The sequence below is a fragment of the Amblyraja radiata genome, chromosome 10, assembly GCF_010909765.2.
Source record: "Amblyraja radiata isolate CabotCenter1 chromosome 10, sAmbRad1.1.pri, whole genome shotgun sequence".
In the NCBI taxonomy this organism is placed as follows: Eukaryota; Metazoa; Chordata; class Chondrichthyes; order Rajiformes; family Rajidae; genus Amblyraja; species Amblyraja radiata.
In genome coordinates, this window is record NC_045965.1 from 52,966,160 (window position 1) to 52,976,779 (window position 10,620).

The 10,620-nt window shown below is 44.5% G+C and overlaps 1 protein-coding gene across 1 annotated transcript in view; it reads left to right on the forward strand.

The window, feature by feature from the left end:
* LOC116977947 (AP-1 complex subunit mu-1-like) overlaps positions 1-8,532 on the forward strand; it is a 43,496-nt gene extending 34,964 nt beyond the window's left edge. Inside the window, exons 9-12 of the mRNA XM_033028860.1 lie at positions 971-1,129; positions 2,480-2,605; positions 3,907-3,982; positions 7,884-8,532. Coding sequence (XP_032884751.1) covers positions 971-1,129; positions 2,480-2,605; positions 3,907-3,982; positions 7,884-7,906 — 384 coding nt within the window. The 3' untranslated portion in view covers positions 7,907-8,532. The remainder of the gene's footprint in view (positions 1-970; positions 1,130-2,479; positions 2,606-3,906; positions 3,983-7,883) is intronic.
* The last annotated feature ends 2,088 nt before the right edge of the window (positions 8,533-10,620 follow it).

Genomic DNA, 10,620 nt, shown 5'->3' on the forward strand with positions numbered 1-10,620 from the left:
TGAGTTTCTCCAGCATTTTTGTCTACCTACCATAGGAATATACTTATGGCATCCCTTCTTAGGAAACTTAAAAGAATATTGGCCTTAACTATTTTCCTGTATGCTAAACACTAGCATGTTTATAGGAATAGTCAGTACTACAGTGTGTATTTCACATCAAGAGAGGGTGAGGCCAATGCAAATATGCTTGTGCACAGGGAAATAAAATAATTGAGTAAGAGATGGAATGTAGCAGACCTGAAGGTCAAAGAGTAACACCCAGTATTCTTGTTGGTCCACTGTAATTAAATCGATGGTGAACAGGAGAAAAATACCAGGCTGTGATGGAACACACAGTATCTTGGCTGATGGGCATATTTCTTGAATTGTGACTATTTCCCAAGAAGAAAATAAGATAGCCTATTGAGCAAGTTAGCATTTAGGAATAGCATTTATGCGAATGGATCTAAGTCAGGAATGGAGGGTGTTTACTTATATCCAAAGTATATCCGTATATCGGGCTTTATAATTTCAATATACCAAATGTTATTGAGTTTATACCAAAGCTGAAGCAGCGATACCTGTGATTCTCAAGTTAAATATATCAATTTACTGTGCATGTTCAAAAATGGTGTAATATATTTAAGGTAAATCTTTTTATTTAAATTATTGTTCATTTTGTTCTGTGTGTGTGTGCACATGTGCATGCATGTGTTGTGACTGTCTGGGTGTGTGTGTGTGTGTGTGCGGGCCTGTGTGTGTGTCTGGGTGTGTATGTGTGTGCGCATTGTGACTGCCTGTGTGTGTGTGTGTGTGTGTGTGTGTGTGTGTGTGTGTGTGTGTGTGTATCTGGGTACATTTTAAATGTGAAGATTCTTATTAATCCTCCAAATTTTGTTGACTGTGTTCTGCTTGTTTCTTGATTATTTCTGCTTGTTTGCTTGTTGCCTTAATTTTCATAACTTAAACTACTACACTTATTCAAATTCAGGCCAAGAGTCAGTTTAAGCACCGTTCTACAGCGAACAACGTCGAGATAATTGTGCCAGTTCCCAGTGACGCTGACTCACCAAAATTCAAGACTAGCACCGGCACTGCGAAGTGGCTGCCAGAGAAGAATGTTGTTATCTGGTCAATCAAGTCTTTCCCTGTGAGTAACGTGGACTATTCAAAATAATGGCAGCACAGTGGTGCAGCAGACCAGAACTGTAGGGGTGTCCAACCCTTGCCCACTGCTGAGGTTAGACTGGGATAAGTAATGCAATAAAAGCCTCTCATGCATTAGGTTAGGCAGTCCATGCATGCATTAGATTTGGTGAAATTCTTTGGATAGATTTCAGTGACTACAACTTGACTAATTTTCTGTCATTATTCATGAAATGTCATTTCCTGAATTATTTGAATTATCGATTCGGCAGTTGGAAAATAATTATTTAATTTAAAACATAATTTCAGTGTTTAATTTTATGTCTATCCTGGGATGTTCCAAACCATCTTATATCCAATGAAGTACGTATATCTGAAGGCCAGTCCCTATAGTATTAAATGCAATGTGGCAGTCAATTTGCATCTAGAATCCACAATACAAACAATACATGATTACAATCGAGCCATTTACAGTGTATAGATACATGCTAAGGGAATAACGTTTAATGCAAGGTAAAGCCAGCAAAGTCCGATCAAGGATAGTCCGCGGATCACCAATGAGGTAGATAGCAGTTCAGGACTGCACAATGAGATGCCGATTACCCTACATGTCTTTGGGATGTGGGTGGAAACCAGTGAATCTGGAGGAAACCCACATGGTCTCAGTGAGAAGGTGCAAACTCTACACAGACAACACCTGAGGTCAGGATTAAACCCAGGTCTCTGGTGCAGTGAGGCAGCAGCTCTACCAGCTGTGTCACTGTGCCGCCTCTGGGGTCAGTTGTGGCTTCAGCTTAATGTCTCATCCAAGAAACACCACCAACTATTGCACGGGTGCCTCAACACTGCATCGGAGTGTCAGCCTAGGTGTTTGTGCTGAAGAACTTCCACTCCAGTAGTGCTTTCAATAGGTCTAATGATCAAGTTGAATATGTATTCCAAATTTGGCAGCAGTGCTATGTTCTCCAATTTTGCAGGTTTGCTTTATTAAACCATTGGACCTATTCCTGCTTTTAATTTAGTTTAGTTCAGTTTACTTTAGCTGTACTGCGTGGAAACAGGCCCTTCTGCCCACTGAATCCATGGCGACCATCAATCATCTGTACACTAGTTCTATGTCCTACACACGAGGAGCAACATAAAAGTCAATTAACCTACAAACCCACAAGTGAGAGGAAATCAGAGCTCCCAGAGAAAACACTTGCCGACCACCACGGGGAGGACGAGCAATCTCCGCATAGACGGCACCCGAAGTCAGGATCGAATCCGGGTCTCTGTCGCTGTGATGCAGTAGCCCTACCGCTGCGCCACTGTTCCGCCCTATTGTGACATTGCCTGTTTCCGTTCTTTTCAGGGTGGTAAGGAATACTTGATGCGGGCTCACTTTGGTCTCCCAAGTGTTGAGGGTGAGGAGCAGGAGGGAAGGCCACCCATCACCATCAATTTTGAAATTCCATATTTTACTGTCTCCGGAATTCAGGTCAGTTTCACTGTACCTCGGTACAGGTGACAATAAACTAAACTGAACTGGATATATTTCATTAAAGGGAGGAATCGCATTATATTTTTCTTGCTTCCAGGTGCTTTCCCAAGTTAATTTGAATGTTCTGTATTAGTTTCGCAATAGGGGAAGTTTACTCTGGCTGAGTTCAGCCTTCCCTGTGATCCGACCGACTCCATTACTGAGTTCTATTTCTTTACCTTTTTCAATCAACATGCCCATTGCCTCCTCCCAACCTGCCAAATACATTGGACGCTGTCTACTAACTCTTGATTGTTGGGCAGCCTGTCAACTTGTCTGGGTGCCAGACAGGAAACATAACTTTAAAAAAAAATAATAGCCACCAAATTTCCACGACTACCAGACATGTTTATTTACCTCTCTGCTACCCCTACTTGTAATATTGGGGAATTTTACCAAAGTAAATGGGCTTCCTCCTTCCCAACCAAACAGGGCATCAGACTAATTCCTGTGTCAGGAGCCATTCAGCGCTGGTACTGTAAATAATGTCATGAGGCAGTAGGACTGGCACGTGGTACATGAGATCTGGGAGATGGCGCGATTAGTTTTCCCTTGGAAAACAAGGACTCAATGGGCCAATTGACCTCCTTCCTCGATGCAATGATTTCATGAAATCAGAAATCAGTTGATGGATGTCATTTTTTTTACTTGAACACTAACGCTGACAAGATAGGACTGGCCTTCCCCAATGCTGTACTGACTTACTACAAGAAACTATGTTCACAGTCACTGCTTGCAACTGTGTCCTCGCTCTTCACGGTACGCATCATCTCCATCCCAGGCAAACCTTCTTGGCTTTATGAGAAGGAACTTGAGCTTTTATTGTTTAACTGAAATAACAAAAACAAATGTTAGAATGGTTTCGGCCCGAAACGTTGCCTATTTCCTTCGCTCCATAGATGCTGCTGCACCCGCTGAGTTTCTCCAGCTTTTTTGTGTACCAACAAAAACAAATGATAGGATTGTTTTTTCATGATGGGGGCAATGAATTCAGCAATTGCACAATTCACATTTTTGGTCAGAGACACAACAAACTGCAGATGCTGGAACCTTGAGTTAAAGACCAAGTGTTGGAGTAACTCAGCGGGTCAGGCAGCATCTCTGGAGAACTTGGCTAGGTGACGTTTCAGGTCGGGACCCTTCTTCAGACGCTGAGCTGCCTGACCCGCTGAGTTCCTCCTGTACTTTGTATGTTTAAAATTATATGTTTGGACGATGTTTGGGAAATCTCATCACCCATGTGTGTTTGTTTTCACTAGGTGCGCTATCTGAAAATCATTGAGAAGAGTGGTTATCAAGCTCTACCCTGGGTCCGTTACATTACTCAGAGTGGAGGTAAGAAAAGTATCATAAAAACATTGAAAATAGGTGAAGGAGTGGTCCATTCGGCCCTTTGAGCCAGCACCGCCATTCAAAATGTTCATGCTGGTCATTGATTTCGTTCCTGCATTCTCCCCATATCCCTTGATTCCGTTAGCCCTAAAACTATATCTAACTCTCTCTTGGATACATCCAGTGAATTGGCCTCCACTGCCTCCTGTGGCAGAGAATTCCACAGATTCACAACTCTCTGGGTGAAAAAGCCTACCCCTTATTCTTATATAGACAATAGACAATAGGTGCAGGAGTAGGCCATTTGGCCCTTTGAGCCATCACCGCCATTCAATGTGATCATGGCTGATCATCCACAATCAGTATCCCATTCCTGCCTTCTCCCCATATCCCCTGACTCCGCTATCTTTCAGAGCCTTACCTAGCTCTCTCTTGAAAGTATCTTGAGAACCGGCCCCCACCGCTCTCTGAGGCAGAGAATTCCACAGACTCACAACTTTCTGTGAGAAAAAGTGTTTCCTCATCTCCATTCTAAATGGCTTACCCCTTATTCTTAAACTGTGGCCCCTGGTTCTGGACTCCCCCAACATCGGGAACATGTTTCCTGCCTCTAGCGTGTCCAAACCCTTAATAATCTTATGTTTCAATAAGAACCCCTCTCAGTATAGAAGCCCAGCTATACAGAATATAGAAGCCCAGCCGCTTTATTCTCTCAGCTTATGACAGTCCCGCCATCCCGGGAATTAACCATGTGAATCTACGCTGCACTCCCTCAATAGCAAGAATGTCCTTCCTCAAATTTGGAGACCAAAACTGCACACAATACTTCAAGTGTTGTCTCACTAGGGCCCTGTACAACTGCAGAAGGATCTCTTTGCTCTTATACTCAGCTCCTCTTGTTATGAAGGCCAACATGCCATTCGCTTTCTTCACTGTCTGCTGTACCTGCATGCTTACTTTGATTGACTGATGAACAAGGACCCCCAGATCCCGTTATACTTCCCCTTTTCCCAACTTGACACCATTTAGATAATAATCTGCCTTCCTGTTTTTGCTACCATAGTGGATAACCTCACATTTATTTTGAATTTTTGAATTTGAATTTGAATTTGAATTTGAATTTGAATTTTGAATTTGAATTTGAATACCTTTATTGTCATTCAGACCTTACGGTCTGAACGAAATTTCATGCCTGCAGTCATACATACAATCATACAATAATAAACAACAATAAACACAAATTAACACCACCACAGTGTATCCTCCAAGCACCTCCTCACTGTGGTGGAGGCAAAAACCTTAGGGTTACTGTCTCTTCCCTCCTCTTCTCCATCTGCGCTGAGGCGATTCCCCACCGGGCGATGGCACAACAGTCCCGCGGCTCACCGAACCCCGCAAACGGGCCGGTTCAAACACCGCGGCCCGGGGGTGGTCGAAGCTGCCGCCCTCCAGTCCAGCACACGCAGCCGCTGGCCCGCGGCTGAACCCCGGACTCAGGTCACCACCTCAGAACGCCGTCCCAGCCACCGGAGCACCGTTCCAGCCCCGAGCCGGATCGCCCTCACGTGAGTACCGTTCTCCCTCGGGCTGGGCCACTCCGACGGGAGTGCCGTTCTCCCTCGGGCTGGGCCACTCCGACGGGAGTGCCGTTCCACCCTCGGGCTGGGCCACTCCGACGGGAGTGCCGTTCCACCCTCGGGCTGGGCCACTCCGACGGGAGTGCCGTTCCACCCTCGGGCTGGGCCACTCCGACGGGAGTGCCGTTCTCCCTCGAGCTGGGCCATTCCGACGGGCCACAGCCCCTCACGGGAAAGTCTCTCAGCCCCTCGCCAGGCCGCTCTCACGAGAGCGCAGTTCCAGCCCCGGGCTGGGCCACCCTCACGGGAGCTCAGGGCGAGTCCTGTCAGCTGCCTCCAGAGTCCCGAGGTCGCCAGCTCCGCCATTAGGCCTCAGTGTAGACGGAGGCAGAGAAGGGGGATACGACAAAAAGGTCGTATTCCCCCGTAGGGAGAGACAGCAAGCCCCGTTTCACCCCCCCCCCCCACCCCACATAAACACGACCTAAAAACCAAAAACGTAACTAGACAAAACGAAAAAATACAACACAAAAAAGTAAAAGACAAACGGACTGCAGGCGAGCCGCAGCCGTTCCCGGCGCCGCCACTTCCCTGGGAAATTTATCCACATTAAACTGCATCTGCCCACTCACCCAACCTGTCCAAGTCACCCTGCATCCTCATAGCATCCTCCTCTCAGTTCACACTGCCACCCAGCTTTGTGTCACCTGCAAATTTGCTAATGTTACTTTGAATCCCTTCATCTAAATCATTGGTGTATATTGTAAATAGCTGCGGACACAGCACCGAGCCTTGCGGCACCCCACTAGTCACTGCCTGCCATTCTGAAAGGGACCCGTTATCTCTACTCTTGATTACTTTTCTGCCAACCAATTTTCTATCCATGTCAGCACTCTACCCCTAATTTTGTCCACTAATCTCCCATGTGGGACCTTATCAAATGCTTTCTGAAAGTCCAGGTACACTGGCTCTCCCTTGTCAATTTTCCTAGTTACATCCTCAATAAATTCCAGAAGTTTAGTCTAGCATGATTTCCCCTTCGTAAATCCATGCTGATTCGGACCGATCCTGTTACAGCTATCCAAATGTGCGACAATTTCATCTTTTATAATTGACTCCAGCATCTTCCCCACCACCGATGTCAGGCTAACTGGTCTATAATTCCCTGTTTTCTGTCTCCCGCCTTTCTTAAAAAGTGGGATAACATTAGCTACCCTCCAATCCACAGGAACTGATCCTGAATCTATAGAACATTGGAAAATGGTCACCAATGCATCCACGATTTCTAGAGCCACTTCCTTAAGTACCCTGGGATGCAGTCCGTCGGGCCCTGGGGATTTATCAGCCTTCAGTCCCATCAGTCTATCCAACACCATTTCCTGCCCAATGTGGATTTCCTTCAGTTCCTCCGTCACCCCCGGTTCTGGGCTTCCCCCAACATCTGAATTGTTTTTCCTGCATCTAGACTGCACAATCCCTTAAGAATTTTATATGTTTCTATAAGATCACCTCTCATCCTTCTAAATACCAGTGAATATAAGCCCTGTCGATCCATTCTTTGCAAAATGCAGAAAACCAAAAGTTGTATTCTATGCCATTAAATAATATGATTCTTAGAATCAATAAGCATTATTACTATTCCCTTACTCAGATTTAGCCTACTTCCTTTTTTCATGGCTGAATAATGATTTTCCCGGATTATATTTAGCAGAATCTATCAAATTTATCACCACATTCGTAGAGGCTCCAGGACAAATGCTGGAGAACTGGCATTTCCCTGTATATTATTTTCCAAACTTAAAATGTACAATCACACAATCCTTTTTTAATGGCCATATACCAGTGGGACAATTGCGATAGTAATGAACTATCCAAATGAAAGCAATTTTGGAAGCTGCCAATTTTTAGTGTAAAACACATCAGAGACTACCCTTGTACACGTGCATGGCTCTGACCAAGATCAAACTAAACACTCTGATGAATGTGTGTACGGTTAAACAACCTGAGTGTTGGTTACTTAGCAACTCTGCGAGTAAGTAGGAAGCATTGGATTACAGAGAGAGATCATATCCGCTCAAACTTGAAACAAATTCGTACTCAGATAGCGTAAAAAGAAATATATGCAGCTGAAAATGGAGAGGGAATGGTGAGAGTTTTAACAATCCAATTGATAGATCTGAACGGGAGATGTTGATAAAACATTTAAGTTTTTAAGTACACATATCTGGGAGAGAATGGTTTGAGAGGGGAGAGTTTGCTTTAAACCATTTCATTGTGACGTAGTTTAGCTTGTTCCTGTTGTTTAGTATCTCCGTGTTGTGTTCCAGATTATCAACTGCGCACCAATTAATAGGGACGCTGCGATCCAGTGGAATTCCTGAGTTGGAAGGACACGATTTGTGATCGGTAAAGAAGGGGAAAATTATGACCAAAATCCAAATCCACAAGACTTCAGGATCACGGATTATGGCTGTTACATAGCGGAAGTGTTCGAACAGAGCTCTGACCAACCAGATAGGAAAATTTGACTCCCACTGACGTAGCATTTCTTTGTAGCCTCTGAATGAGTGTTAGGTTTCTACCTTCATTTCTGTTCCTTCCTGGTTTAGCTGCTATCTGGATACGGTCGGCTGAAGTCCACGCCCTGGGTAAATGCTGATCTCTGTTCAGCTTTCTGACATACTTCAAATGTTCTGACACATTCAAACATTATCACCATACTAACACAAAGGGAAGTCTGATAACATTGGCGTGAGAAGCGCCCTGGAAGTGCAATGAAGGATTCTGTTTCCTTTTCCTGGATCAGGTAGAATAATGGGTACTTTCCCGAACTAGAACAGGTAGGCTGGACCATTGGTTCTGGAGACGCTGGTTCAAATTCCACCATGGCAAACGGGGAATTTAACTTCAAGTAATTAAATAAATCTGGAATAAAAATCTGGTTACAGTGATCACTACTGGATTTTGGCAAAAAAACCCCCACCTAGTTGCCTAATAAGACAATGCAAATAGTTTCTGATTGCTTTAGCAGTGAGCTATCACTAGGATGATGGGATGAATGGCTGCCTTCTGTTTTGTAGGTCTAACAGCATAACTTTGATAAGTGCCAGTTGTCACAGTCAGGCTTAATGGTTGGAGAAAATATCATGGGAGAAAATCTGGAACTTGGAGTTTGAACAACAGCAATTGGAGTTACTATTGCAGTAATGCCTGGGTGCCCAGTAACCAAGGAACCTTCTACACATTGCTATAAGTGGAGTGCAGAGTAGAGGCTGATTACATTGTTCTAGTTCTCTGAAGGGCATGATAACCTGATATGAGAGGGACTAGGGACCCTTCCTCCCCATTGCATGATATTGTGTATGAGCTGCCTGCTAGGTTTCCCAAAGCACCGAGCAGTTTTTAGTGCAAAGCCATCGTTCTATTATAGTCTGGCTGAAGTCAGCTGATTCTGAAGCAGGCCTGGATGTGCGTTTGCTCTCCATGGGTTGCATCGAAGGCCTTCCCAGCCCTTCCTTACCTAGTTCTTAAGCCCTTCCTCAGCTAATACACCTCTCATTATGACTGTCCCAGTGAAAACACTGCCTTATTGACCCACTGAAGCAAGAAGGAAGGAGCAAAACACAAACTGCTGGGGAAACCCAGCAGCCCAAGCCACATCTGTGGTGACAAAGGGGTAGTTGTCATTTGGGGTCAAGGCCAAAAGTCAACAGCCAAAGTCCATTGTCATTGAAGGCTGTAGTTTGTATGTTAGTGACAATTCCACCGCCCAAATCTTTACCAACGTCCATGAGCAGCAGCCAGAAATATGTGTAGGAAGGAACTGCAGATGCTGGTTTAAATCGAAGATAGACACAAAATGCTGGACTAACTCAGCAGGACCGGCAGCATCTCTGGAGAGAAGGAATGGGCGACGTTTCGGGTCAAGACCCTTCTTCCGACTGATGTCAGGGGAGTGCGCAGTACATAGATAAGGAAGTGTATAGATAAGGAAAAGTAAGGTGTGAAAACAGGACAAAGGGAATGGAGACCAAGGAAAATGTAGAATAGATCATTGTTAGTTGGGAGAAGGTAACAACAAAGCAAACAGAGATAAAATGTAGTCTGAGACGGAGAGACTGGTCGGAGAAGGGGGGAGGGATGCAGAGGGAGGGAAAGCAAGGGCTACTTGAAGTTAGAGAAGTCAATGTTCATACCGCTGGGGTATAAGCAGCCCAGGTGAAATATGAGGTGCTGTTCCTCCAGTTTGCGCTAGCCCCAGGCAACCAATAGGACATCTATAGTTATAGGATGGAGTATAAACCCAGATTTTAGATAAGGCTCTCACACACAGCAGAGGATGATAGACTACTTATAATCACATATTTAGATTGGAATTGAATTCTGCCAACAACTCCTGATTATTGAGTTGATCCATTCTTTACCTCAACCCGGTGAAAAGATTTTGTGTTGTATTTTGTTTTCCTTCTGCTTTCCCAGATTAGTGTTGAGAAGTGAGGTTGAATTTAGTCGCTGCCGTTTACTCCGCCCTGACCATGGATTTCCAGTTGTGTTTTGCTCTGATGAACATTACGGTGCTTCTTTGGTTCAGTCTCCTCTGACAGGGTTCTAGACCAGGGGGTATAAATGTGACTCCTTAAATAAATTATTTGAAGGATCCACAACAGCAGTGCGCATTCTGAATGAGCATGTAGCAACTAGAAAAATATATTCAAGGTGATATCAGGTACAGAAAATAGAAAGGCAGAATACTGTTAAATAGTGAGAGATTGAAGTTGTGTTCATGTTTACAGGGATCTGGTGTCCTTGGGCACACAGTAAAAGTTAACATGCAGGTTTAGCCAGTAATTAGGAAGGCAAATGACCTTCATTGCAAGACGATTTGGGATTAATGGTATGGATGCTTCATTCTCATTACATCTAAATTCTGAAGAAGGTCCCCACCAGAATCGTCACCCATCCATGTTCTCAAGTTCAAGTTCAAGTGAGTTTATTGTCATGTGTCCCTGATAGGACAATGAAATTCTTGCTTTGCCTCCAGGGATGCTGCCTGACACTTACTGC